The sequence below is a fragment of the Equus caballus genome, chromosome 11, assembly GCF_041296265.1.
Source record: "Equus caballus isolate H_3958 breed thoroughbred chromosome 11, TB-T2T, whole genome shotgun sequence".
NCBI lineage: Eukaryota > Metazoa > Chordata > Mammalia > Perissodactyla > Equidae > Equus > Equus caballus.
This window is the reverse complement of record NC_091694.1, coordinates 22,968,140-22,993,682: the sequence shown is the minus strand read 5'-3', so window position 1 is coordinate 22,993,682 and position 25,543 is coordinate 22,968,140. Positions and strand designations below refer to the sequence as shown.

At 39.5% G+C, this 25,543-nt stretch overlaps 1 protein-coding gene across 1 annotated transcript; it reads right to left on the bottom strand.

The window, feature by feature from the left end:
* Positions 1–759: 759 nt before the first annotated feature.
* MED1 (mediator complex subunit 1) lies at positions 760–25,543 on the bottom strand. Its single transcript, XM_001501252.6, has 17 exons — positions 25,264–25,543; positions 23,153–23,259; positions 20,936–21,014; positions 18,846–18,900; positions 18,609–18,741; positions 17,875–17,903; positions 15,615–15,686; positions 14,750–14,824; positions 14,149–14,222; positions 13,451–13,540; positions 12,604–12,715; positions 11,970–12,094; positions 11,331–11,449; positions 10,097–10,298; positions 8,559–8,654; positions 8,337–8,442; positions 760–7,186 (listed from the first exon to the last, which is right to left on the bottom strand). Exons 1-17 carry the CDS (start codon positions 25,286–25,288, stop codon positions 3,940–3,942), a joined length of 4,746 nt encoding a protein of 1,581 aa, XP_001501302.1. The 5' UTR covers positions 25,289–25,543; the 3' UTR covers positions 760–3,939.

Sequence of the window (25,543 nt, the reverse complement as noted above, 5' to 3'; positions counted from 1 at the left end):
AATTACCATGAATTAAGGAATAAGAGTTTACCCTTAAAAGAGCGACAACCTACAGAATCATGCACCAAAGATAAAATATTAAGAGCTATGTCATAAATTCCAGCAGTCCTGGCAGGACCACTGCTCCTAGTTGTATTCCAACGCAGATATGACTTTGGCTTCATACCTCTTTTAATTCGCAATTCTAGTGACTGTCTTGTTAAGAATCTGATTAAGAGATGAGCTTATTTAAGAGCAGCTAGTGCTGGAGAGCTTTAAAAATGGTCATATTTTAGCTGGAAGGCTTATAACCCAACTCTTCAAGCACTTTTTAAAAGAAAATTTCGGTTTTTATCCTAGAAAGGGCTTCCTAGGAAGGGAACCTAGTTTCAGAAACTCATTCTCAGGCCCACAAACCCAAGTCTAGATGTTAAAATCTTGTTCTGTCGCAGATACTTTTAATGTAATTGCTTCACTTCAGCCATATAAAAACAGCCTTTTAGTTCTCTCATCTAAGAGCAGTTGTCTCCCAGCAAGAACTACTGATGAATTTGGTGACTAAGGCCTGCAAAAGATAGTAAAATTGGCTGGAGCAGATAAATCAACTGAAGAAAACTCACAGGTCTGTTTCCCTAGGTCAGTTATCCTTTCCAGTTAACCTATTTCGAGCAATACTCAGAGAAGACTTTTGCTGTCTGATTGAATTTTTTTGATTGGTTGGACTCTTAAAGCAAAATAAATGAAAATTATTCAAAGGTTAATTTATTACACGTAGACATATTACTTTTTATCAAAGAAATTTATTTGCATGTAAATAAACAGGTTCTTTTGTAATGTTTTGGGAAAAAAATCCCACAGATTTTGTCTACTTTCAAAAAAATGAAAAACCCCAAAGTATTTACAGAACGGCCATATGCACAGAAAACCAAATTGGAAAGATTTTTTTTTTTAGAAAAGACCCTCCCCAACTGCTCCTGATGTACATTTTTAAAACTCAAAATTCAAAGCCCAACTTTTACAGCTGAGCACGTTTCCCAACCTAGCTTCTGAGATGTTAAATACTTCCTACCCCTCAAAAAACTAACTCAAGCGTAGAAATAAGGGGGGAAGGGGTTTGAAAAGAAAAAATGATGAAGAAAATGAGATTGCCCAGGGATTGTGAATAATGAGTTTCATATACTGGCATCTGCTTTAAGTGACTCAACTAGATACTGTATGATTCACTGGCTCCCTGAAAGGGTTTCTTCTGAGAGTTCATGATATTGCTGCACTAAATTTTCAGACCTAGGCCTTAAGGAAAATCTTTCCAAGAGTCATCAACCTCAAGCCTGGTTTTGGCAATTAAATCCTGCTTCATCCCCCCACGCCCCCAATACTTTTGTTTTAAAACACACTAATTTTGAACCTCAAATCTTCATGTACATCAGAGCAGGTTTTAACCAAGAACCCCTAACATGAAGCCAAAAGACAAAAGAGGAATCAGGTCAAACTAAGAATACATAAGACACCAGCAGCAGAAGATAGGTAGAAGTTGACTTCATGTCCTTGCCGTCTTTTGAAACAGGAGAATGAGTACACCTAGACAGGAGGGAGGTGTCCCAGGCTTGGTTTATTCTGCCTCTTCTCCTCCACCCTGTGGAGAAATGCAGTGCTCCCTGGTTCTCAGGCAGGGTGAAGCAGTTTAGCCCCGGCTCCCTGTTAAGCAAGTTCAGATGCTGGGTCAGTGTGTGGGGTGTGCCCATCGACAATTCAGGGGCTTATCCTTCATCCAGATCCTAACTCGGGATTCTTTGATCTGGGATGAAGACAGAAAGAGAGAAAAAGCTTCCCAGTTTACTCATTTTGGTATTTGTTGGCTCTGCTTGGGGGAGCTGAGCCCCTGATACTATGTAGTACATTCCCCATAAGATTTTCCCCACCCAGAACAAACTTAAAAACCATGTAACATTTTTGTTTTTTTTTTCCTGCAGAAACCAATGGGATAGGATTCAAAACTAGGTGAGAAACTTGTGAGAAATCCAACCTGGTTGTATGTCTGAGAGGCTGCTACTGTATCAGCATCACAAGATAAAGCACTCTGGTATCACCTTGCCCACGTCCTCCTTAGTGTCACCCAAGACATTTGACTGTGATACGGTAACCGATAACTTTTCTTGCTCCACTTTGCAATGTTTCATTTCCTACTTCTTATTACCTTGGGACACAAAAGTGGCAGAGTTGTTGAGAGTTGATGACCAGAAAAGGGAGAACACTAGAGGATATCAGAGACAGTCAGGAGAGAAAGCCAAAGCTGATTTTCCAACTCTATGCTAACTCCAACCTGCAGAAGAGGCTGAATATAGAATTCTTCTTCTTCAATATCTGATGAAGTCACTCCATTTATGACACACACACACAAATGAATCACCTGGCTTTTTTTTTTTTTCTTTTTAATCCAGAAGAGTTGTGCTGGGGACCGTGCCCCGTCCTGCTGATACAGATCCTGAATGGAATCATCAGGAATGGCACAGTGCAGGTGTCAAAATCAAAGTAAGGCCGCAGAATTTTGAGAGGACCCTCCAAATACTGAGAACTTGTGTTGCACTCAAGTGGTCTCCTGGATTTCTATATTTATGAGAAAGGCTTCTTATTGATGTCCCCCAGAATCCAGACTCAGACCTATTCCTCCAAAAAGGTCCAATTGTGTTGCTACATAGTAGCAAGGGTTTATCTTCATGCCCACCTAGCATTCCAGGCCCCCATTACTTCAAGTGAGCTTGAAATTATTTTAAGTGAACTATGGCTGCAAATATTTTACTGTTTTATCTAAGGGAGCATACAGTGGAGTGATGTAAAGTCTGGACTCCTTCTCCTTCTGAGGAAGAGAAACAAGGAGCCCAGCTCTCAGGAATGGCATCAGTTCTCCTACAAACAAAATGCTGGGATGTGGACTTTTGGCACATTGTGGAAATAGGAGAACTATTAATTCTGTAATGGTTTTTATGCCACTGGGTCAGGGAGGCTGTCCCACATTAAACCTTACTGCATCTGAAACATGTTTATATCCCAAGAAGCTAGCCTAGCTTTTTTTAAAAGGAAAAAAAAAAGACTATAAATCAATACCTCCACAGGGAGGTAACTCCTAATGTTCCTATGATGTTTGAACCCTATGAAAAACCTCCTAAAACAAAAATACCATTTTGGTTTTTCTACTAAACTCCAAAGGTGGGCCTGACTAATCTGCTTGGGCTTGATACTACAGTACCAGCACAAGCTACAAGCTCACTACCACCAAATAAGCCTTACTCTTCCACCTCCCATCATTTTGAACCCTGAACCTCATAGAATAGAAAGAAACACTGTATAAAAACAGATAAAGGGTTAAAATATTACAAATAAATAGCTAAAATTATCTTCCCTCCCCCCCCATCACTCCTAAGAAACAGACACCAAACATTACTTAAGTGTCCAAAATGACCAAAGTCCTTCATTTGCCCATGCTTCAAATGGACAACTACCCAAACAAAGGTGAACAACCTTCATGCAAATGCATCAAGGAATGTATTGCTTTTTCATTTTCTGCCCAGCCCTTCAAATACATGCACTAAAATGAGTTTAAAACATGGCCTAAAAATGGAAAAAGGGAGAAAAAATATATATGAATATTTCCCACAAAACTGTTTCCCACCCTTCCCTCTCCCTATGTCCCTCCCACCCCCTCCCTTTCATAAGCAAGTATTTTAACTTTTTTTTTTTCCTGGCAAAGGAACAAGTGATTCTTCAAAACCAGAATCAAACCCTATGGTCTCTTTAGTAGGGTCTGGCTATGCCTTTCTAAATTCACCCAGCTCACTGTCAAAGCCATGCCATTTAAGATTCTTAAACACAAAATCAGACCTGTCTCACTCACCCCTTACGGTGGCTTGCCTACAACCTTAATTAGTTTTTCTCTGGCCATGTTTGTCTTAAAAAGTAAGGTTCTTAATTGCCAATCAGGGCCACATCCATAAGATCGTCATCTTCCTCCCCAATCATGAAATCAGGGCTGAGCCTTGAGGGCCTGTCTGTAGATAAGATTGTATTACTTGTCATAGACAAGGACTGGTCTGAAGAGATGGGTGATTTAGACCAACTCTCTGGCTTGATGCTATGAGATTTTTTCTTGTCTCGGTCTTTGTCCCGGTCCCGGTCCCTATCTTTGTCTTTTACTTTCTTCTTTTCCTTTTTGTGCTTCTTATGCTTCTCTGTGCTGTATTCTGGAAGTGGTCGGATGCCATCATCTGAGCTGGGACTGTTTTGATAAGATTTCTCTGCTATGGAGGAGCCTGACTCACTCTCACTGTCCAGATTCTGGGGGGTATATGCTGGTGACTTACTATGGCTGGGAGAGCCACGTTCATGCTTTGGAGTGGAACCACTGATGAGTGGAGAGCCATAGTTTTTGGAAGAGGCCATCTGAGGCCTGAGCCCTTCTCCACTACCTTCCCCAGGTTTTTGCAAAGTCACTTTGGCTTTAATGCTGGGGGATCCCCCATCGTGCTTGCTGATGATAATTTTTGCCACACCCGTGCTCCCCACATTTTTTGACTCTGAGGTCTTCTTAGACGAGTCCACTGACCCCCCGGAGCTGGAAACCTTTGATTTGTCTTTATCACTTTTCTCACGCTTGCCCTGAAACTCTCCTCCTGACATGTTATGTTTGGAGGACATAGGATGGCTAGAATTTGTGCTCACTCCCATCTGGCCATCCATTGGGTCTTCACCCCCAGGGCCACTGGTGACAACCCCATGCTTCAGTTTATCTATGACAGCTGTTAAGGACGGCTTCTTATTTCTACTGGGAGATTTCCCTTTGGAACTCCCATGCTGGTTCTGAGAGGATGACATGGAAGAGCCACTTGAAGAAAAGGAAGAGGAGGATGCTGTACAAGAATTAGATGATGGGGGAGTTTTCTGAGACAATGAGCCTGAGGATCCTAACCCTGAAGATGACTTCATGCCAGTGCTTGAACTAGTTCCAGACATATGAGAACCACCAGAACCTGAACTGATAGGGGACTTGGCTTTTGAGGATGGGGGAGTCCCAGGAACAGGCTTCATTGGAGAGGCAAGCTTATCAGAGCCTCCAGCTGGCCTTGAATGAGAAGGGGATATGTTTGGTTTACTTAAAGAAGGATTCATAAGTGATGATGGCTTCCCTTGAGGTTTCATCTTGGTGCTGCTGGAGCTACTGCTCAGTCCATGCTTGGTAATAGGAGAGGAGCCTGGCTTCCCCCCAGACTGAGATGAGTTTTTGGACTGGCTAGATCCAGAAGACCCTTGGCTAGAATATATACTGCTACTTAACTTGGAACTTGATGAACCTTCTGATTTACTGCTTTTCATCTTGCCTGAGTTGGAAGCAGAAGACGAGGAAGAGGAGGAAGAATGGCTATGGTGGCTTTTACTGCCTGAGGAAGACACAGAACCACTGCTGGTATACTGACTGTGAGAGGAGGGCTTGCCCACCATCACGGTTCCCTTAGGAATCTGAATAGTGATTTTGGGAATGGGCGGTGTGGCAACACCTGGGGGAGTCTGAGATCTTCCTGAACTGCCTGGAGATTTGGATCCACCTGTGCTGGTAGGTGGGGTGAAAGGTCGGTTAGAAGAACTGTGAGACGGAGACTTTCCCTCAGTGTCTGCCTTCTTCCGCTTTGTAGGCTTATCTTTGCTTTTGCCATCATTAGAAGGGGTCCGACTGCGCTTCCCTGGTTTGCTATCTAACCCTGGCCCTGACAGACTATTATTACTGGTGCCATTGCCTTCCTTTACTCTCTTTTGAGTCTTTTCTTTCCCTAAGTCGCCAGCGGTTAATAAAGGACTCTGGCTACCACTGTGATGCTCCATAAGATCTGCAGGACCCAAAGCCTTACCAGCCACTGCTATAATACTGAAATCAACTGTGTCAGCTTGGCTATTGCCTTTAAACTTAGCCTCCCCATTATCACCTCCAAGCATTGGCACTGCCAAAGTATTTAGTGCCTGAGATGCAAATCCTTTGAAATCATCATTATCTCCACTTTGGCTGCTTTCATCAAAATATTCTTCTCCAAAACCACTTTGGCTCTGGCTGTTCAACAAATCAGGATTGAAATCTACTCCATCAGGAAAAAAATGATTGGTAGGAGAGTCACTACTGGGGCTTCCAGCAGCATCTGCAATAAGGTCAGCTGGATCAGTGTATGGATTTTCATTATTATTGGTTTGAAAGACATCAGGGTCAAAGAGGGCACTCTGAGAATGCCCAGAGCTTGAAGAATCTCGAACAGGGGTACCAATGGGTGGGCAATCATCACTAGTGCTGGGAAGCTTAGAGGCTTCTTCTGCAATGTCTGAAAGGATATCAGTTACATCTGGGCCAATGCTGTCTGAACTGGATAGTCGGACCATCCTTTGAATACTGGGTTGGGGGTGAGGTACTGGTTGTGGGTAAGTTGTTGGGGGAGTGCTACACTGGCTTGGAGCTGGAGTGATGTGTGGCGTATCCAGCGTGTCAGCTGTCATGTTGACATCAAAGATAGGGTTCTGTGAGTCAACATCCATTGAAAATAGCTCCCTCTGAAAGTCATCTTCAGTCTGGTGCTTGGGTTTGTCAGGTGGTAATCTTGATGACTTCTTCTTCTTTGTCTTGTTGCTTCCCGAGCACATTTCCATCCGGGGTGAGCCGGAAGAGGAATTCTGCCTTTCTAAAGGGCTGCTTCCATAAAGAGTTGAGAAATCCTGGGCAGGATTATCTTTAAGAAGGTTCATGAGCATCGGGTGGTTCTTGGTGTTGCCGGCCATCGAAGAGACAGGTGGCGGCGTGTGATGAGGAGGGGTCGGACTCGAGCCAATGGTAGACCCCCCGTTCCCTGTGATTTGCAACAAACTGGTAAGAATTGGGTTCTGAGACACCTTGCTGAAGTCCTCCCCATGGCCCACCGACTCATGCCGATCTTTGATGCTCATGCTCATATTAAACAAGGTGGTAATGGGACCCCCCGGAAAGGTGTTGGTTGGTGTAGTGGTACCACTCATTGGGTTGTTGCCTGTGGTCATGCCATACCCTGGGCTGCTAGCCGGGGGCAGGTTCTTTTTCACCATGTCTTCAACTGTCTCTGCAATGAGGGACAGTGCTGGGGTGTCGGCCTGAATGGTTTCAGCTTTCCTCCGAATAGCCCTCATCGTCACAGGGATGGACATACATCTGTAAGATAAGATGAAAAAAAAAAGTTAACATTGCACTAGCTGATGAACGAAGGCAATTTTTCATTTGGGAAAACAGGCTTTAATTTTGCCTGGGATTTAGATATGCCATCAGAGGTTTGCAGTAAGCAGTTTTCAGGTAAGGCAAATAACCTGAAAGGCAGGAGCAGTTCTATAAAATGTGAGAGCTTTGGGTAAATTCATTCTAAAAAGAATCTGGACCAGCAGGCAATTGTCAACCTCTTTTCTCTTTTGAAGCACCACCAAAAACCAACCAACCAAACAAGAGTCCAAATAATCAGGCATCATATTGAACTAAAAGAAAACTGGTAATAATGAATTCAGTAAAAAATGTCCTCCTTTTGGGGCTTCATATGTGATTAATGGGATATATGGTTTATCTTAATTAATGAACCACTAGAAAAATCTCGACCTATTAAGTTCTAAACTTTAATGGCTTAGATCACCCCTAAGCTGGGTGAAAAATGTTACTACTGTTATGAAATCTTGCTTATTTTAAAGCAAAGCACTTTTTATCTTACAAATTTATATTTATAAACATATGTTTGAAAACATTTTGCTCTAGAACATGTTAGCCATCCTTTCTTAAAGGGCCAGAGAATAATATTTTAGGCTTTTGAAGATCATATAGTTTCTGCCCAACTACTCTGCCATTTTAGCTCAAAAGCCACCAAAGACAATATGTAAATGAACAGGCATGGCTGTGTTCCAATAAAATTTATTTACGAAACAGGCCACTAGTGCCAGCTCTAGAAAAATCTCAAAGTTACATATTAATGTTCCTGGGAAGTTGACTGCCTTAAGTATCTTCCCACATACTGCCATTTGACATGTTACACATTAAAAAGTGACACAGAGAATAAGTGAAAAAAGACCTATATCTTATTTCAGCTCTCTCCCTCCTAAAAGAACCCTAATGCCAGGCCTGAAGTTACCTACCTACCTATTATTCTCATAATGGTATTTAAAAAACCAAAGCTCATATTGCTTTTGAGTCTGAAAGCAGAGAAGGATGAATTCAAAGCAGTGACTAAATGCTTTCCTCCTAAATTTCAATTCACTCTAATACTGAAAACAGCACTCCTTATACACCTCTTAATAGGACTCTGATGGAAAAGGGCCAGTGCTACCTTTGAACAACTTTGGCAATGAAGTCATCTGTGCAGATGAGTGCATCTGACAGCCCCTTGTAGAGTTTACAGCTGACATGTGTTGAGTCCTGCACATCCATTACCACTGGAAGACAAAATATATAGGAGGTATTTGAGATAGATTCAGCTTTGGACTTTTCATAAAAATGTAAAGGGACCAAACCGCTGCCCTGAGAAGTGCTAGCCACCCACACAACTCACCACACACCAGGGAGTCATTCACAGGGTGCTGAAAAGATACGCTGAAACGGGACTCTGAGAGAGGACACACTTCAAATTGCAGGAGCCCAGGAGAATCTAAAAAGCAAAGAAAAGGATCATAAAATAATATAAGACTTGAGACAAGTAAATAATCCCTAAGTACACAGACTGAAATTCTTTCTCTCCCTCCTTGGAAACTAAATCCCACACATTATTTAACACACAAAATCTACTATGTCATCTACAGGAGATAGAAGGAATAGATTACAAGGAATCTGCCAGTTTATGTTATAAATATATATATAAACATATAAACTTCAATTTTCTAAAATAAAGTTATTTAATCCCTAAATTGTTAAAGACCTTGGCAGATATAAACAACCTGCCCTGAAAGTGAATTCTGAAAATAAATATGGCCAAGAGGAATTTCTCATTCTATTTGATAAGCAGACATCCAGAACCACTGCCATAAACCCTGCTTTCTATCAGTGTTTGCAGCTGTTGGCTGGGAAACCCAAAGTTTGATAAGCAGGGATGTAAGGGCTACAATCTAAAATGATATATTTATGCCAAATACACATATATATCTGTCATCATAGGTTCCTAAGCCAAACATGGTAGCAGCCCAGAGATAATGATGATATACTTTCTTGGGAAAAAAGTATGCATCTCCGTAGGACTAACTTCATAACTACATTATTAAAGCTCATTTTTAGATGCTCTGAAGCTATCTGGAGAATTCTCCTTGCACTCAATATGTCAAATAGAAGGGCCATAAGCACACCTGCATATGCCCTGTGTTATTACTCCAACTCTCTAAAATTTCTCATTTCCAAAGTAATTCTTATTCCCATAAAAGATATCTCCTGATTTACCTTCCCTGTTTCTTCTTGCCTTCCATTTGCACTGATACATCCCTATCACCGAAGTGCTTTACAACTAAGGTAAAAAATTAACTATGGTTAACTAGAGCAGCCAAAATTCACATCAAGGCTTCTAACAGCAAACTGTGTTTGAAAAACATCAGCATTCCAGAATCCTGGGAGAAAAAGAAAAGGGCACAAGTTTCATCCCTTTTCAAACAATATGATTAAGTTCTCCAAAGAATGGGGAAAGGAAATATATTCAGAACTAAAAGCTGGGAAGCACTGTCCTAACAACCTAAAATTTGGATATCAAGAAATTCTCTCTTCCTACAGCATCCCAAGTTCTACCTTATATATCTGCTGCAAAGTTCAGGCCCGTAGGTACCCAGTTATATTACTGTATGAAGAAAAAGAGTAAGTCCACTGCAAAAAAACAGTCGTCTTCCAAATCCCAATTTACAGATTGGTTCCATCAAAATTATTTGTGGAGTTTAAACTAGATTCTCAACTCCTCCACTGGGGTTCTAATTCAGTTCGTCAGGCTATGGAAACCAAATATCTGTATTTTTAAAAGCTGTGCCACAGGTGATAATGATGGGCCACCAAATTAGAGAACCACTAGAGTAAGCAGTTTGCAAATACCAGTAAGTATATCAAAAGGAAAGGCAGTACCTTCTTTCAAAATAGTTCTTTTGACACAGCTTCCAATTAGGGTGTTATAGGCCACTTGGTGTCTGATCAGATTTAGGATAAGAGGAACCCGGCCAGGGTGCTGAAAGGTGATTTTGCTAACAAGGGTTCCCTGTAGACTTCTGCCATCTGGAAGAGGAGCATCTTTGTTGAGGAAATAGCAGTGCTGCTGACCTGGAAGAGCCTGGGTAAAAAGAAAAAAGTAAATGAATTCTGGCTACTCACCCATTGTACTCCAACCACAAACTATCCTGAAAAGAAATCTACGTCTCAAAAATCAGCAGCAATTTCTTGGTGAATAATAAAACTCCATAGTGAATTCTTTGGTCAGCTGATGTTATAAATACCAATTACTCACTTGGCCAAAAAGACCCCTTTATTGAAAATGTTCTGCTATTCGTTTCCTAACCTAGCTAACACAAAAAATCAGAAATCTGTATAAAAGAGGATCCTGAACCATAGTGCAAAATCTGTATTTTTAATAAAACACCCTATATAAGTATAATGCAGCTTGAATTTGGGAACTGCTACTTTAATCTAGGCAATTGTCAAACAAATTCAAGTCCAGATGAGGTTTTGGAAACTGAACCTTCCTTACTTTATTCATTCCAGCACTTTTGTCTGTGTATGTACTTGAAGGACCTTCCCAGATTATAAACTCATCACACTTGAAAGAATTAAACAGTAAGGATTCTTTTTTTTTTTTTTTTTTTTTTTAAAGATTTTATTTTTTCCTTTTTCTCCCCAAAGCCCCCCGGTACATAGTTGTATATTCTTCGTTGTGGGTCCTTCTAGTTGTGGCATGTGAGACGCTGCCTCAGCGTGGTCTGATGAGCAGTGCCATGTCCGCGCCCAGGATTCGAACCAACGAAACACTGGGCCGCCTGTAGCAGAGCGCGCGAACTTAACCACTCGGCCACGGGGCCAGCCCCAACAGTAAGGATTCTTAACACCTACTTATAAGCTTATAAAAGCTCAGAATACCATTAAAAGACTTGCATCTGAAATTTCAACAATGAAATATACATTGTTGTTTCCTGACTTGGAAGCTCATGCTCTCTTCAGTATGTTTCAGAGTAATTTCCTGCCTGACTGAAAAAATTGGATATGATCTAATAGTCCAAAAGAATGTTACCTGACCTCAGTAATCCTATAAAGGAAGATTCTGATCTTGCGTCCAAACATAACCTACAACAATCCTCAGGGCCTTACTTACAGCATAAAATCGCATGTTGTGATTCAAAGGTATGGGGTCAGGGTCCTTTGACAGCTCAAATTGAGTGATCAGTTCATAGAGGGGTACGTAAGTTGGTTGAGTTTCAAACAATGGAATTCCTGGAAAAACAAGGATCAATATAATGATCACAATAAGATCAAAAGGTTGACAGCTCAGTTTTCCCTTCATGACTTTATTCATCCATTTATTCAAAAAGTACTTACTAAGCTTTAACTAGTACAAAGCACCAAGACATCTATACCCATCAGCTCTTTTCTGAGGCCTGCCAAGACTGAAAGACACCTGAGATAATCTGATTTTGAGGTTTGCTTTTCACGTTTTTTTTTTTTTTTTTCACGAAGATTAGCCCTGAGTGAGCTAACATCAACTGCCAATCCTCCTCTTTTTGCTGAGGAAGGCTAGCCCTGAGCTAACATCCACGCCCATCTTCCTCTATTTTAGATGTGGGATGCCTACCACAGCACGGCTTGTCAAGTGGTGCCATGTCCGCACCCGGGATCCAAACCCATGAACCCCAGGCCGCCAAAGCGGAACGTGCACACTTAACTGCTGCGCCACCAGGCCGGCCCTACTTTTCACATTTATAGTAAGCATTAACTCCTAATGCTTAAAACTCACCTGTGCAGGTCTGTAGTTTCTGAACAAATGCTCTAGATACTGGGATTGGCTGGGGAAATTTCAAGAAGAAACAGGCAGGCAGATCAACACTGTTGGCACTGGTGATTGAGGAGAAGGAAGGAGTCCTTCAAAAAAAAGGAGGTGGTTGGATTTTGACTTGATATGAAAATGAAGAATCTAAACACCCATTCTTAGACATGTCTGTATCATATAAACACATACAAAGCCTATCAAAAAGCTCACTCTCTGAACTTTCTTCCCCCAATTCCAAAACATCATATTTGTTATCCCTAAAGTATTTAATCAAACATCTATCCTGAGGCATGTTCTCTAGTTATTTCTCCATTAACTCCAAATCAACATATGTTCCATAACAAAAAAATGAGCAACCATTAAACCAGAGGAATTAGCACAGTTCTCTTCATTCTCTCTCAGGATAGAGAATGTGTTCCATGGGCAGACTTCAGAGGGGAACAATTTTTAGATACTGAAAAGAGAAATTAAGTGGATAAAACAAAAAGCCAAGCTCTAGAAAGACAAGTGGGGGAAGAGCCAAGAGAAAGTAATACTTGTTTCACACTGGGCTTGAAGTTGAAAAAAGGACTTCGCTACCCTAGAATTATATTTAACTTACCATTTGTTGTCAACTGGATGTGACCCCATAATTAATGGTGCAATTGGGAGTTTATACATAGCAGATGTTCCTTCAATTGTCACTGATGCATTCATGCCCAAAGACCGAGGAACTGGGAATATGAAAGAAAAAGGGTATTTTCCAAAGGAACACAAATTATAAGGATCTTAACATTTTAAAAAAACAGGCTAACTTCTGCATAATTTGTCAGCCCTAATTTGTCAGATGCTGTAATACCTATGTGACTTAGAAATGCTAGAAGTTACCTTTGTAACCAACCAATATTTCTGTCAGTAAAAAATACCAGAAACAATGCAGTCCAAGGAAAAATTTTCTTAAAAGACTCATTACCAATGCTATCTTTTCCAACTTCAGAATGCATTTAAAATAGAATTATGATTACAGGATAGTCAATGATTGAAGCTACAAGGGAACCAAATGAGGTATTAGGCCATTATGTTTTAGCAAATTAAAATACAAATAGAAAATAACATCCATTATTGTAACTCTTGAGTAAGCTAGCTAATTTCTTCACCTTTAAAGTAATGACTAAAGGGGATTATTTCAATTCAGATGGTTTATATCTTCTCATTCACTCATTTACTTATTCAAAAGCACTATTAAACTTTTATTATTATGTATGTATGTGTACATATATGTGTATATACATATGAGAGAAACAGCCTGTGTGTGTGTGTGTGTGTATCAGGTGAAACTGTGGTAGGAATGGCAAACTTATAGGGAGTAGCAAACCAAAAAAGTACAGGCAGGCTGGGCATTGAAACTTTTAAAAATATGTTTTAAACACTGAACGAAACCTTCAGTTGTTTTATGGTTAAAGTCTTACCATTATTCTCATGCAAAATGATGGGAGATGATGTCTTATCATCCAGCAGGTCAGAAGGAGAGGCATAGTACTTCAAGTTCATTAAATGACCTATGAAAAATAAAACATCACTACATCTTTATCAGGTAAATCACAAATAAAAACATTCCCATTTCTATAAACTTATATACAAGAAAATAGTTTCACTGATATGAGGACTCATGCTCCAAAGCAGCTTATGAAATATGAGAAAAGCATAAGTATTGATTCTACTGGCAACAATTTACTTCACATTAAAAAAATAAAATGGAGACGGCAGATGTTGACACCTTAGAAATTATTTAAAAATATATAAATTACTGTTAATTTTCTCCCTCTCCTTATAAACCCAAGATGAAATTTTTTTTTTTTTGAGGAAGATTAGCCCTGAGCTAACTGCTGCCAATCCTCCTCATTTTGCCGAGGAAGACTGGCCCCGAGCCAACACCCATGCCCATCTTCCTCTACTTTATATGTGGGATGCCTACCACAGCATGGCGTGTCAAGTGGTGCCATGTCTGCACCCGGGATCCAAACTGGCGAACCCTGGGTCACCGAAGTGGAACATGTGAACTTAACCGCTGTGCCACCGGGCCAGCCCCCCAAGGTGAAATTTTTAGTAATGACCCCTCAACTAGAATTAGACATTTTTCTAAAATACGCAAAATAGGATCACATACCCCCACTTCTGGGAGTGAGATAACCAACACTTCCATGAAGAATCTTATCCAAGGGGCCAGCATTGGTTGCTTTCCTGCAAGACAAATGATCCATGCTTGCTTCTGTTTAAGCCCTCAAGGTATTAGTGCACAATGTGATAAGGAGTTCAGCTCTTAAAAGTCTTGTAATATTATCCTAACGACTCTGTCCTATAATTGAGAATATAACAATCGTATTTCACCTTCAAAGTGAAGGGATTATTTCCAGGTATACACCAATATGTAATATGGTGAACAAAAATTCGACCGGACTGTAATTTATCAGATGGGAGGCCAGATTTGACAAGTCTTTAGATAAAACCTATGGAATATCAACCAATAAATTAGAGATACTGATACTCAGAAAATGGAATGCAGTCATCATTTGGGAAGTAAAAGGAGATGGACAAGATTTATAATATAGGTAAAATATAGATGTGTAATAATATAGATGTAATATAGATACATATTTATCTATAATATAAATAAATAAAATAGGACCCTACTAACCCCTTAGATGAAAAACTTTAAGAACAAGGTACTCAGAAGGGTCATACAGAATTTACACCTTAGCCAGTCTTACCAATACATAACTGCCATTTTAGATAGATCCTGTTCTAAGGATTGGAGAGCCAAGTACATTTTAGTCTTCAGTTTGCTAGAGAGTAGAAGAAGAGAATAAGAGTTAAATAGTTGAAAGATATACATACACAAACACAAACACTGATACAGAAAGCCTAAAGGACAAGTCTATATTGGAAGCAACTAAAATACCCATTAAAAAAAAGTTTTGTTTTGTTTTTTTTTAAAGATTGGCACCTGAGCTAACAACTGTTGCCAATCTTCTTTTTTTTTTTTCCTCCCCCAACCCCCCCAGTACATAGTTGTATATCCTTAATTGTGGGTCCTTCTGGTTGTGGCATGTGGGAAGCCGCCTCAAGATGGCCTGATGAGCTGTGCCATGTCTGCACCTAGGATCCAAACCAGCGAAACCCTGGGCTGCCAAAGTGGAGCGCACAAACTTAACCACTCAGACACGGGGCTGGCCCCAAAAAAAGATTTTTAATGTTAAAAAAAAAAATAGTGATCTATCAAAGCTAATTTTTATCTCTGTTTAAAAGAGCCAAGCAAGTTAACAGAATCCCAGGTAGGTTAAAAATAAAAATGACAATGCAGTTCCACAAGAACTAATTTCTTTCAGCCTAGAAATTAATATGTTGAGGAAATCTCAAGATTATAGTCTACCTTTTAGCATTATAATCCATCAATGCAGATACTGTTTATTTAAAATACTTTTAAAAGGCATAAAGTTAGAAGCTGAGCTATATATTGTTGGTATGAGTAGAAATCACAAATGAGATAGGCAGAATTGACAAATTTCAAAGCACAAAATGGTTTACAGGTTTATACTGATTTTTCCAACAAAAGCAAAAAGTAAAAATACTTACTTGTCACCTGGAAGGTTATAAAGATTAACAAGACCCTTAAGGTGCTTAGAAAATTCATCAAAATTTTTTTCCCTATAAGGAGTTCAGGAAAGAGGGGAGAGGGAGGAGAATAAAACATACAATTACTACTCAGTCTTAACAGCAAAGTGCCAAAAATCATGGCTATATAAAAATAATTTTAATAATTTGCTTTATTCTTTTTCCCTCAGCTAAAGTTTTCTAGAATCAATCAACAGTAGCAAAAGAAAATGAAATGTTTTCCTTTCTCTGCCCCATTTTTCTGATGAAAGTGCTAATAAGCAGTATAAAAGATAGTCAAAAAGACCTGATAATTCACATAATAAACTCACTCCAATGTAATGAGACCTGGGTTTAAATAAATCACTTTCTTTTCCTCTTAATATGTAACTGAGATGATTGGATGTCATGAAGAAAACAAACCTTTTGATTGGAAAGGAAAAAGAAGTAAATAAATTGGGAAGATAAAGCACTTGCATGTATATCGCAACATAGAGAGGGAAAATGAGCACTAGGAGAGAGGTGGGACACCTAGAGAAAAGAGGATGGGTACTGTGGAGGCAAACTGCATAGTCCAAAATGTTCCTATGACTAGACATGCCCCAGGAAAAAGAAACTACCACCATGACCCCTGGCCTCCTAGAACCCAATACTATTCAGGCTTGGATTCTTAATCAAACAGGCTTTTGTGGGCAGGCTTAGAAATCCAATCCAACTCAACAATTCTAACTCTCGAACTTAAAAAAGTCTCTTGAAAGCTAAATTGCCCTGATAATGTCAGATACTTGGCCAGGCATTTTTGAGCATTTACTGAACACTTAATGCCCAAAGTGCCATGAAGATAGTGAAAAGAAACAAGAGCAGCAGCAAAATGTATTCCCTACCTTAAAATTACTGTCAACATTAAGTGACTAAAAACATCACGTAGAGGCTAATACTTTTTTTTTAATTTTTTAATTTTAATTTTAATTTTTTGAGGAAGATTAGCCCTGAGCTAACATCTGTGCCCATCTTCCTCTACTTTACATGTGGGACACCTGCCACAGCATGGCTTGATAAGCGGTATGTAGGCCCGCACTGGGGATCCGAACTGGTGAACCCCAGGCTGCCCAAGCAGAGCACATGAACTTAACCACTATGCCACCGGGCCGGCCCAAAACTAATATTCTTTTTGTTGTGCCAACTGCCAAATATGCTTACAAATTAGCTCTAGAACACCACCAGTTCATAAGTTGGTGCAGTCTCCCACTCCAGAATAGAACTTGAAATACTGGCTTTCTAAACTATTTTGGTAATGCATCTTTGCTAGACTTATTGATTCAATGAAATCATAAAAAGGTTATTTTTTATATTGCACTGCAATTTTTTTAAAGCTGGTTCAAATTTGGTGCATTTGGCTATAAACCCATTAAACCAATCATTGAGAAAGCTGAGTGTAAAATTTATTTCCTCAATATTAACACCCTTTCTATGACATCTCTGTGTGTATCTGAGAACTTCACTATATTTAAAACATAAAATTGATGTAATCATTTTCTCAAATTCCCAGAAAGTTAATTCTGGGTTTAAATTTAAGCATGGAAATTTCCACTCAATTCAAAGGGAAACGATAAGCCAATGGAAAAAGCCATTAACTACTAAAAGAGACTGTCTTCAAGCCTAGCACTTTACAACGCTGGGAGTTTATCACACATATACCTGAAGTGTAAAACAATTTTTCTCAAAAATTAAAGTAAAAAAGAGTTCTTTTCATGATAAGGACTCAATTTTCTCAAGCCTTCTGATTCAGTAATTAGGTTCCATTTATTTTTGTTCCACACAGAATTCCTAAGGCTAGATCAGTAGTTCACAACCAGGAATGCTCTGGCTCTGCAGGGGACACTTGACAATATCTGGAGATATTTTGATTCTCACGACTCAGGAGATAATACTGGAAACTAGTGGGAGAGACAAGGGATGCTGTTAAACATCCTACAATGCAGAGGGCAGCCCCTTAGAGCACAGAATTTTCCAATCCAATTTGTCAATACTGCCAAGGTTGAGACACCCTGGGATAGACTGAGCAGGATGAGAACTTAAGCTAAGTCAATTCTAAAAGTGAAGAAGTACAAACTCTGAAAAATCTTGACCCAAGAAAATAAATTTGTTCCTCAGAAAAGTAACTTCTGACCAGCCTCAAAACCCAGCTATAAAGAACAGCATTGTCTGCCAATATCAGGGAATATAAATGTCATTTGCTCACCTTAGCTGCTGTACAAGCTCTGGACAGCTCTGAAATTAAAGAAATTATGTTAAAACTTTAAACTACTTTACGACTTTTGAAGACATTAAATTTTTCTCTTTTATTACTAGTACATGCTTTATAACAGAAAAATTAAACTATACAAGGTCCTTAAATTAAGATATCAAAAAGCATCTTCTTCCTACTTGGTAGACCATGGGTTTGGGGCGGGAAATGAAGATCAAAATATATCAAATAGTTTATAAATGAGTCAACTTTCAGTAGCTTGTTTAAGACATTAGGACCGCTCTTTGATGCGATCCTTAGAATTCATATCCAACTGTCTGGTTACATACATTTTAATTCATCTCCATTAAAGGATTTTTCAAGACATTAGCTATGTACAAGAGTATCTGTCCTTCTTGATTATACGCTCTTTGAGGACAGGAACTTTAAGTTATTTATCTCTGTATCCCCAGCACCTATTCAATTGCGGCTCATGTTTGTTGATATGAAATGGAAAGGGTTCATCTGGTGTTTCCACTTGTCAAAGCCTTTGGATGATGTCAGAGATGGACCCATGTTATTTTAAATTTCATTCTATAGCTATTGATGTCATAAGCCCATCACATCATCTCTACAGTGGCTCATGAAAAAACCTAAACCCAAACTATTTCAAACCCCAACAATTCATTTTAAAATTAATGTCCCTAAGTAAACCCCACAGATTCCAGTGAAATATCAACAACACGTACCACAGGATTCTCCCCATGGTGAGCCACTTTTACATCACAAAGCTGTCCTGCAGGATCTAACTGCACTTCCACATAGAACATATCTGACGTGATGTAACATTCAGTGCCACTGGCACTGAGATGAGAGCCCAGTCTAGCAGGAACAAATCAAAACAAAAATTAATAGAGGACACATAAATAAAGCCACCCAAAGTCAACACTAAGTTAAACATTTCTGCCTAGAGATAGACTACTTACCCATTCTGTCTTGCTATAGACTCCAAACGGTCAGTCATTGCTGGTAAAGATGTCACTATGAAAGGGTGAAAAAAGGAAATCACAAAGGATGCTCCAAATAAATTATATTCTTCAAATAGAGAAATATGCTGAGGAGCAGAACCATCCTTCCAAAGTCATAAACACATTCAATAATTAAAATGCTTATAATCTGCACAAAGTTCATTAGTGAGGCTTAGCTGTGACCTAGGCAGTAATAAGGGTCAAAAGAAAATCTATTCAAAAACATTATTGGACTTTTCTCCTATCCCTTTTTCATTACTTATTTGGGACAAGTTATCTTTAACTTAAAGAAGAAACACTTAGGGGCTGGCCCAGTGGTGTAGTGGTTAAGTTTGCACACTCCGCTTCAGCAGCTGGGGTTTGTGGGTTCAGATCTCAGGCACAGACCTACACACTACTCATCAAGTCATGCTGTGGCGGCGTCCCACATACAAAACAGAGAAAGACTGGCACAGATGTTAGCTCAGGGACAGTCTTCCTCAAGCAAAAAGAGGAGGATTGGCAACAGATATCAGCTCAGTGCCAATCATCCTCACCAAAAAAAAAAAAGAGAGAGAAGAAACATTTATCTGCTAATGCTAGAATAAGGAAGATTAACATCAAAACCAATACTCAATGTTCATAGTGGCATTATTCACAATAGCCAAGAAGTGGAAACAACCCAAGGGTCCACTGATGGATAAATGAATAAACAAAATGTGGTATATACATACAATAAAATATTATTCAGCTTTCTTAAAAAGGAAGGAGGGGCTGGCCCGATGGCACAGCAGTTAAGTTTGCACGTTCCACTTGGGCGGCCCAGGGTTTGCCGGTTCGGATGCCTGGTGCGGACATGGCACCACTTGGCACACCATGCTGTGGTAGGCGTCCCACATATAAAGTGGAGGAAGATGAGCATGGATGTTAGCTCAGGGCCAGTCTTCCTCAGTGAAAAGAGGAGGATCGGCAGCAGTTAGCTCAGGGCTAATCTTCCTCAAAAAAAAAAAAAAAAAAAAAAAGGAAGGAAATTCTGACATATACTACAAAATGGATGAACCTTGATGACATTACACTAAGTGAAATAAGTCAGTCACAAAAGGACAAATACTGTATGATTCCACTTATATGAGATATCCAGAGTAGTCAAATTCTTAGAGACAGAAAGTAGAATGGTGGCTACCAGGAGCTGGGGAAAGGGGAAAATGAGCAGTTATTGTTTAATGGGTACAGAGTTTCAGCTTGGGAAGATGGAAAAGTTCTGGAGATGGATGGTGGTGACAGTTGCCCAATGTGAATGTACTTAATGCCACTGAACTGTACATTTAAAAGTGATTAGGCGGCCAGCTCAGTGGCATAGTGGTTAAGTTCACGCACTCCAGTTCAGTAGCACAGGAGTCACTGGTTCAGCTCCCAGGCCAAGACCTACACACCACTCATCAAGCTATGCTGTGGCAGCATCCCACATACAAAATAGAGGAAGACTGGCACAGGTGTTAGCTCAGGGCCAATCTTCCTCACCAAAAAAATTAAAAGGTTACTAAAGTGGTAAATTCCATGTTATGTATATTTTACCACAATTGGAGGAAAAAAAGGAATATTCAGCTGAATCAGCTCCATTTGTGGTGGATCAGAGTAAAATCTGTTTTTATTTTCATTTTCCCCCTAAAATAGATAGAAGTAGTAATCAATGAATAATCAAGCTCATGATTTAAATTTTGTTTGCTTTCCTGAAAACATTGTCCATAAACAGTCTTTTAGAGTTAAAATGTCCATCTTCTAATTAGAAGAGAACATGTGAAGAAAAAAAAGGGAACTCTTCCTTGCTATCATATAGTTAGCCTTCATCAATTATCTTTTGAGTCCCTACCAGCCTACAAAATAGGATCAAAAACAAATGTTTCAGAAGTTCAGATAAGAGCTCATCTCAACTCCATAATGAAAGCAAGAGCAATACCTAGCATAGAAAGTTGACCTGCCTCAATTTATATTTCTAGTGTAAGTATAAAACAGTCTTTCTTAAACTGGCGGTTTTAAGAAATCAGCATATTTCAAAGATGTTTACAAACCTTTGAGAGCTTTCTGCAATGTCTCCAAACAGCTGACCAAATGTTGGTGCCCTCCAGAACTCATCACAACCCTCTTCTCCTGTATTAAGTGGGAAAATATTTGAGGTAAAAATTAACCAAGCCAACAGTGTTTCAGGTAAACATGCACATTATCCTACTAGTAATATTTCAGGATAGTCTATAGACAATATGCTATAGTCTCTGTATTCTATATTCTCTACATACTCTAGTCTATAGACTTTTAACTGTTGCTCTGTCCATCCATCCAAAGAAGGAAAAGTTCATATCCATAGATACATCCATATCTATATACATTAAGGTAGGAAAAGGTATTCCCAGATCTAAAATAAGATAACCTGCAGGAAAAATTAGGAAGAATCAAAATGTAATAAGTAAGATCAGCCTTCTGTAGAAGTTAAGTATATCCTAAGATTTAGGCACTTAAATGGGTGGCTTAGGAGATTTGGCAATTCCGAAATCCAACAAGGTGATTTGCATGTAATCTAAGAAATACAACTAGACCTTGGTCAAACTAGATTGACTCTAAGAAACAAATATGTAGTCCAGAAAAGGGACTCTCAAAGAGCAAAAAATTTGGCATAGTTTTTCTAACCCTATCCAAGGAAGAAGTTTCTCTCTGCACAACAGTCCAGTCCCTAGAACTGTGAACAGTTTTATAATAACTGGGTAGTTTTTCAGCCTTTTCCATGTCCTAAATCCATCTCTCTTTGCTCTAATTCCACCCTCACAAAACAAACATCTGATTAATTAATAATCCGGCTTCCCTTGTACCTTGAATAGACAAAGGGGTGCTCTGGACAATGGATACCAGTATTGCGGTAACTGGAAAGATAAACCCTCTGTTGTAAATTAATAAATTGGCATTCTGATTTACACGTTAATCTACTGAGATTTTGTTAGTATGTCAGTTTTTGAAAGCTCTTCCAATAAAATTAGGATTCTGAATCTGTAAAAGTGAGAAGTAGACAGTGGAAGCTATGGTGACCAAACCAAGACACTGGTATCCCAAGAGAGGGTCTTAGTAGCCACCTGAAATTCGTCTATCTCATGATGTCTCTCTAATGCAACATCATTTATAGAACATATTTCAAACTAGAATATGGCTGCCTTGTGGTATAAAAATGACAACCTCTGAATTCCCAGACTGGAAAAATTGCCATTCTTTTATTTAAGACATTTTTTAAAAAATACCTTCTATGTACACAATTCTGAACCAGAAGATACACATACATTTGTAGAATTTACAGTTACAGAAATCTTTTAGCAACACAACACTTTGATACCCATTGTCTCATTTGATCCTTACAAAAAAACTGGTATTGTGTGCATCTGCTTTCTAGATGAGGAAACTGAGACTCAGAGAGATTACATAATTCATCCAAAGTCATGTAGGTCTGGAGTCAAGCCTAAAATATGGGTCTTTGACAACAAATTCAGTTCTTTTGCAAGTGCTATACTGATATGACTATTTTAAACACTAATAAATCTACTAAACTGAACTTACTCTGGACCCAAAGTAAGATTTAGTGGGGATGAAGGGGTACTTTCACTGAAGTACAATATATATACAGAGAAGTATATGAAGCTTAAGAGAGCCATGAGTTATCACAAAATGAACACACCCATTGCCCAGGTCAAATCATAGAAGTTAAGGTTTCCTACGTTATCTGACTACCACTGGAATCATATGGATGAACTTTCAATATCCTACCACCACCCCTTGTCTTTCACTTAACTGGGGCTCCCCATATGGTAAATGACTCAGGAAGAAGTAGTACTGTAGAGAAAGACGTTGACAGGGTGAACAGGTGAAGCTAAGAATAAATTGCAAACTCTACTAGTAGTAGAAATACAATAAAAGTACTATCACAGTAGAATCAACAAATTTGACAGGAAGTGAAGAATAAAAGTCTCTCTACACCAGTCTATCATGTGTCTCTCTATAGGTGTATCTCTTATCACCTTTGCCTAAAGTAACCCAGGGTACTTTAACTCACAATTAACACAATTTTATAAATATACCTCCCTCTTAGGCAGACTCTTAAAGTTGATAGCCACCATATACTCAGGTATTTTATGATAAATAAAACTGAATACACATTATAATAACTATTTTGAAAAAGCCTACACAGGGAGCTTAGCTTATTAAAAAATTATCTAAGCACAACACTTTATCCACTTCACCACAATCCTCACCATGACTTGACGCACAAGCTTAATGGTTTCACTCCAAGGTCTATTTTGGTTAAATTTTGCATGGAGCCGTTCCAAGAGAGAACTCATCTTACTCAGCTTTTCCGACTCTATGATATAAATCAGAAATATAATTAGAAACTCTTCTTTCAAGTCCTTCCACAGTTTTTCCCACAAATGAAACCCCCATTCTTCATCCTGGTAAAAACTCAGTTAAAATATTTTTCAACATCATTTACTTCAAAACATACAAAGAATTTATTTTTAATGATAAGAAGACACACAAATTATGGGTCTATTCTAACGAACACCATAGAACGAGACTGCTTTCTATTCAAACTTTTAACGAGAACCAAAAAAAGAACCATCTCTAATTATGTTTCAGGATTGAGACTACAATTTAGTGGCACAATCATTTCATGATATGCATGAAATCCCTTGCATGATATATGTACAGCATACATTTGAACATGGCCTTACTATGGTTAGTTCAGTTTCAGTGTGAAAATACAGACTTTCTTAATTTTCTGACATAATTTTAAGAGATCAATTTATAGGCATTATCAAGAAAACAGGCTTTATTTGCCATTCAGATTTTTCCTATTTGAATTCGAATTAAAACAATATGGACAGGCAAGACGCCAATGACTAAAGGATGAGTTTCTAGCAGAGCTAAGAGAAAGGTAGAAAAGACTGGCGTCTGAATTAGGCATGTGAACAAACCTCCTCCACCCTCCAACCCTCCTCTAATTCTCGTACTACTCAGTATGAGCAAGGACCTGTGCTGGAAACCACTGGCAATGCAAAAACACACAATATGCCTGAGATGACATCTGTGAGGGGGTGTGGACAAGTTAACGTGGAAATAACCATCACAAAAAGCAAAAGGAGATATGCTCTTAAAAACAGAAACATTACTAATGAAATTCAGAGGAGGAAAAGTTCCTAACTAGTTGCAGAGATGTTACAGAAAACACGTCATTGAAAGATGAATGGAATGTCAGCAATCAGAGTTAAGGCAGTGCCATCTTCTAAATCAAGATCCAAACATCTTCCCCCAATTCCTTCATCTTCTGGAAAACTGGTTTGGGGCTCTTTCAGCCAGTTTATAGTTCTGGACACACTTTGGGCAATTCCCATTTTCAAGACTCATTCATTCAAGCACTATTTTAAGTGCTGGGGATACAACAGTGAGCAAACTAGACAAAATTCCTGCCTCATCGAGTTTCCATTTTACATTTGTCATTCCTCTACACCCAAGGAGTATACCTTTCTTTTTCCTCTCCTTCAAAATACACCCCCCCCCTTATTTTGCTTGAGAAGCCTGATGATAGATATCTTTACACAAATGCTCAAATCAAACACTTTTTGAGCAACTATTATGTGCCAGGGACTATGCAATGATGAGTAATGCAAGATCCCCGATCTACAAACCTCAGAATAAAGTGGGGAAGATGAGTAAATAATAATATAGTAAGCTGTATTAATAGAACTATGTCCAAAATACTAAGAAAGCATTTAAGCTGGAATGTGGAACTTTAGAGGATCTAAGTAAGGTTTCACAGAAGAGTTGTTCTTCAGCAGTTCTGAGTTAGTCAAGTCACTGAAAGGAAGAAATTCAGTGCATTTTTAAAATATACAATAGCACAAGATCTGAACACTGTGACATTCTAGGAAACTGCTGGCTTTTAATATCTTAAGGATCCAATCATTTCACTTAGGCCAAAACATCCTCCGGCACTTTCACACACAGCTCTGCATTATTTTTTTTTTTTAATGTCATTATTCAGATGTCTCTTGAGCTGTAAGCAAGTTTTAGATTCACTCGCCTGGTCTCCCATCACTTGAGACTAAAAACGCTCTTGAGGCCCAAAAGATTGTCCCTAGCTATAGCGGAAACCTTCACAGAAGTTGGGAGCCCCCATCACCCCAAAGTCGGAGCTCTCCATCACCAGTGAAGGCACAATCAGAATCTGAAACTCACACACATCCCGCCTCCTGGACTCTGCGCCAGGGGGAGAGCGGCCCCCGCAGGGGCATCGGCCTCCCCTCCTCTTACAGATTGGCTCCCCCCAACTGTGTCCCGCCCCCTGCATTCCCCCTCAGTCACTCACCCTCGGTTTCCCCCTGAGCCTTCATCCTGACAGTGGGGAGGGCCTGAGTCCTACGCAAGAGGATAAGCCCTTCCCCACCAATAACGGGGAAACCAAGTTGGTTCGGGCTCCCGGGACGCAGGGCACCAGCAGTCCCCACTCTTCCCGGGAAGGCTCAGTCTGTAGTCCCCGGCGGCAAGAAGAGAAGGGTGCTCGCGGCCGCCGCCATCTTCCCCAACGGAACTTGCCAAAGATCGCGAGATTAACCGTGATCCTGCGAGAGGGAGGAAAAGGGCTGGGC

Excerpts from the sequence above, each read along its gene's own strand:
- MED1 (XM_001501252.6), bottom strand. The coding sequence starts at position 25,288 with ATGAAGGCTCAGGGGGAAACCGAGG. Across the intron at positions 18,742-18,845 it reads TCTATAGCAAGACAGAATGG|ACTGGGCTCTCATCTCAGTG; the intron begins GTAAGTAGTCTA and ends TGTTCCTGCTAG. Across the intron at positions 11,450-11,969 it reads GAAACTACAGACCTGCACAG|GAATTCCATTGTTTGAAACT; the intron begins GTGAGTTTTAAG and ends TTGTTTTTCCAG.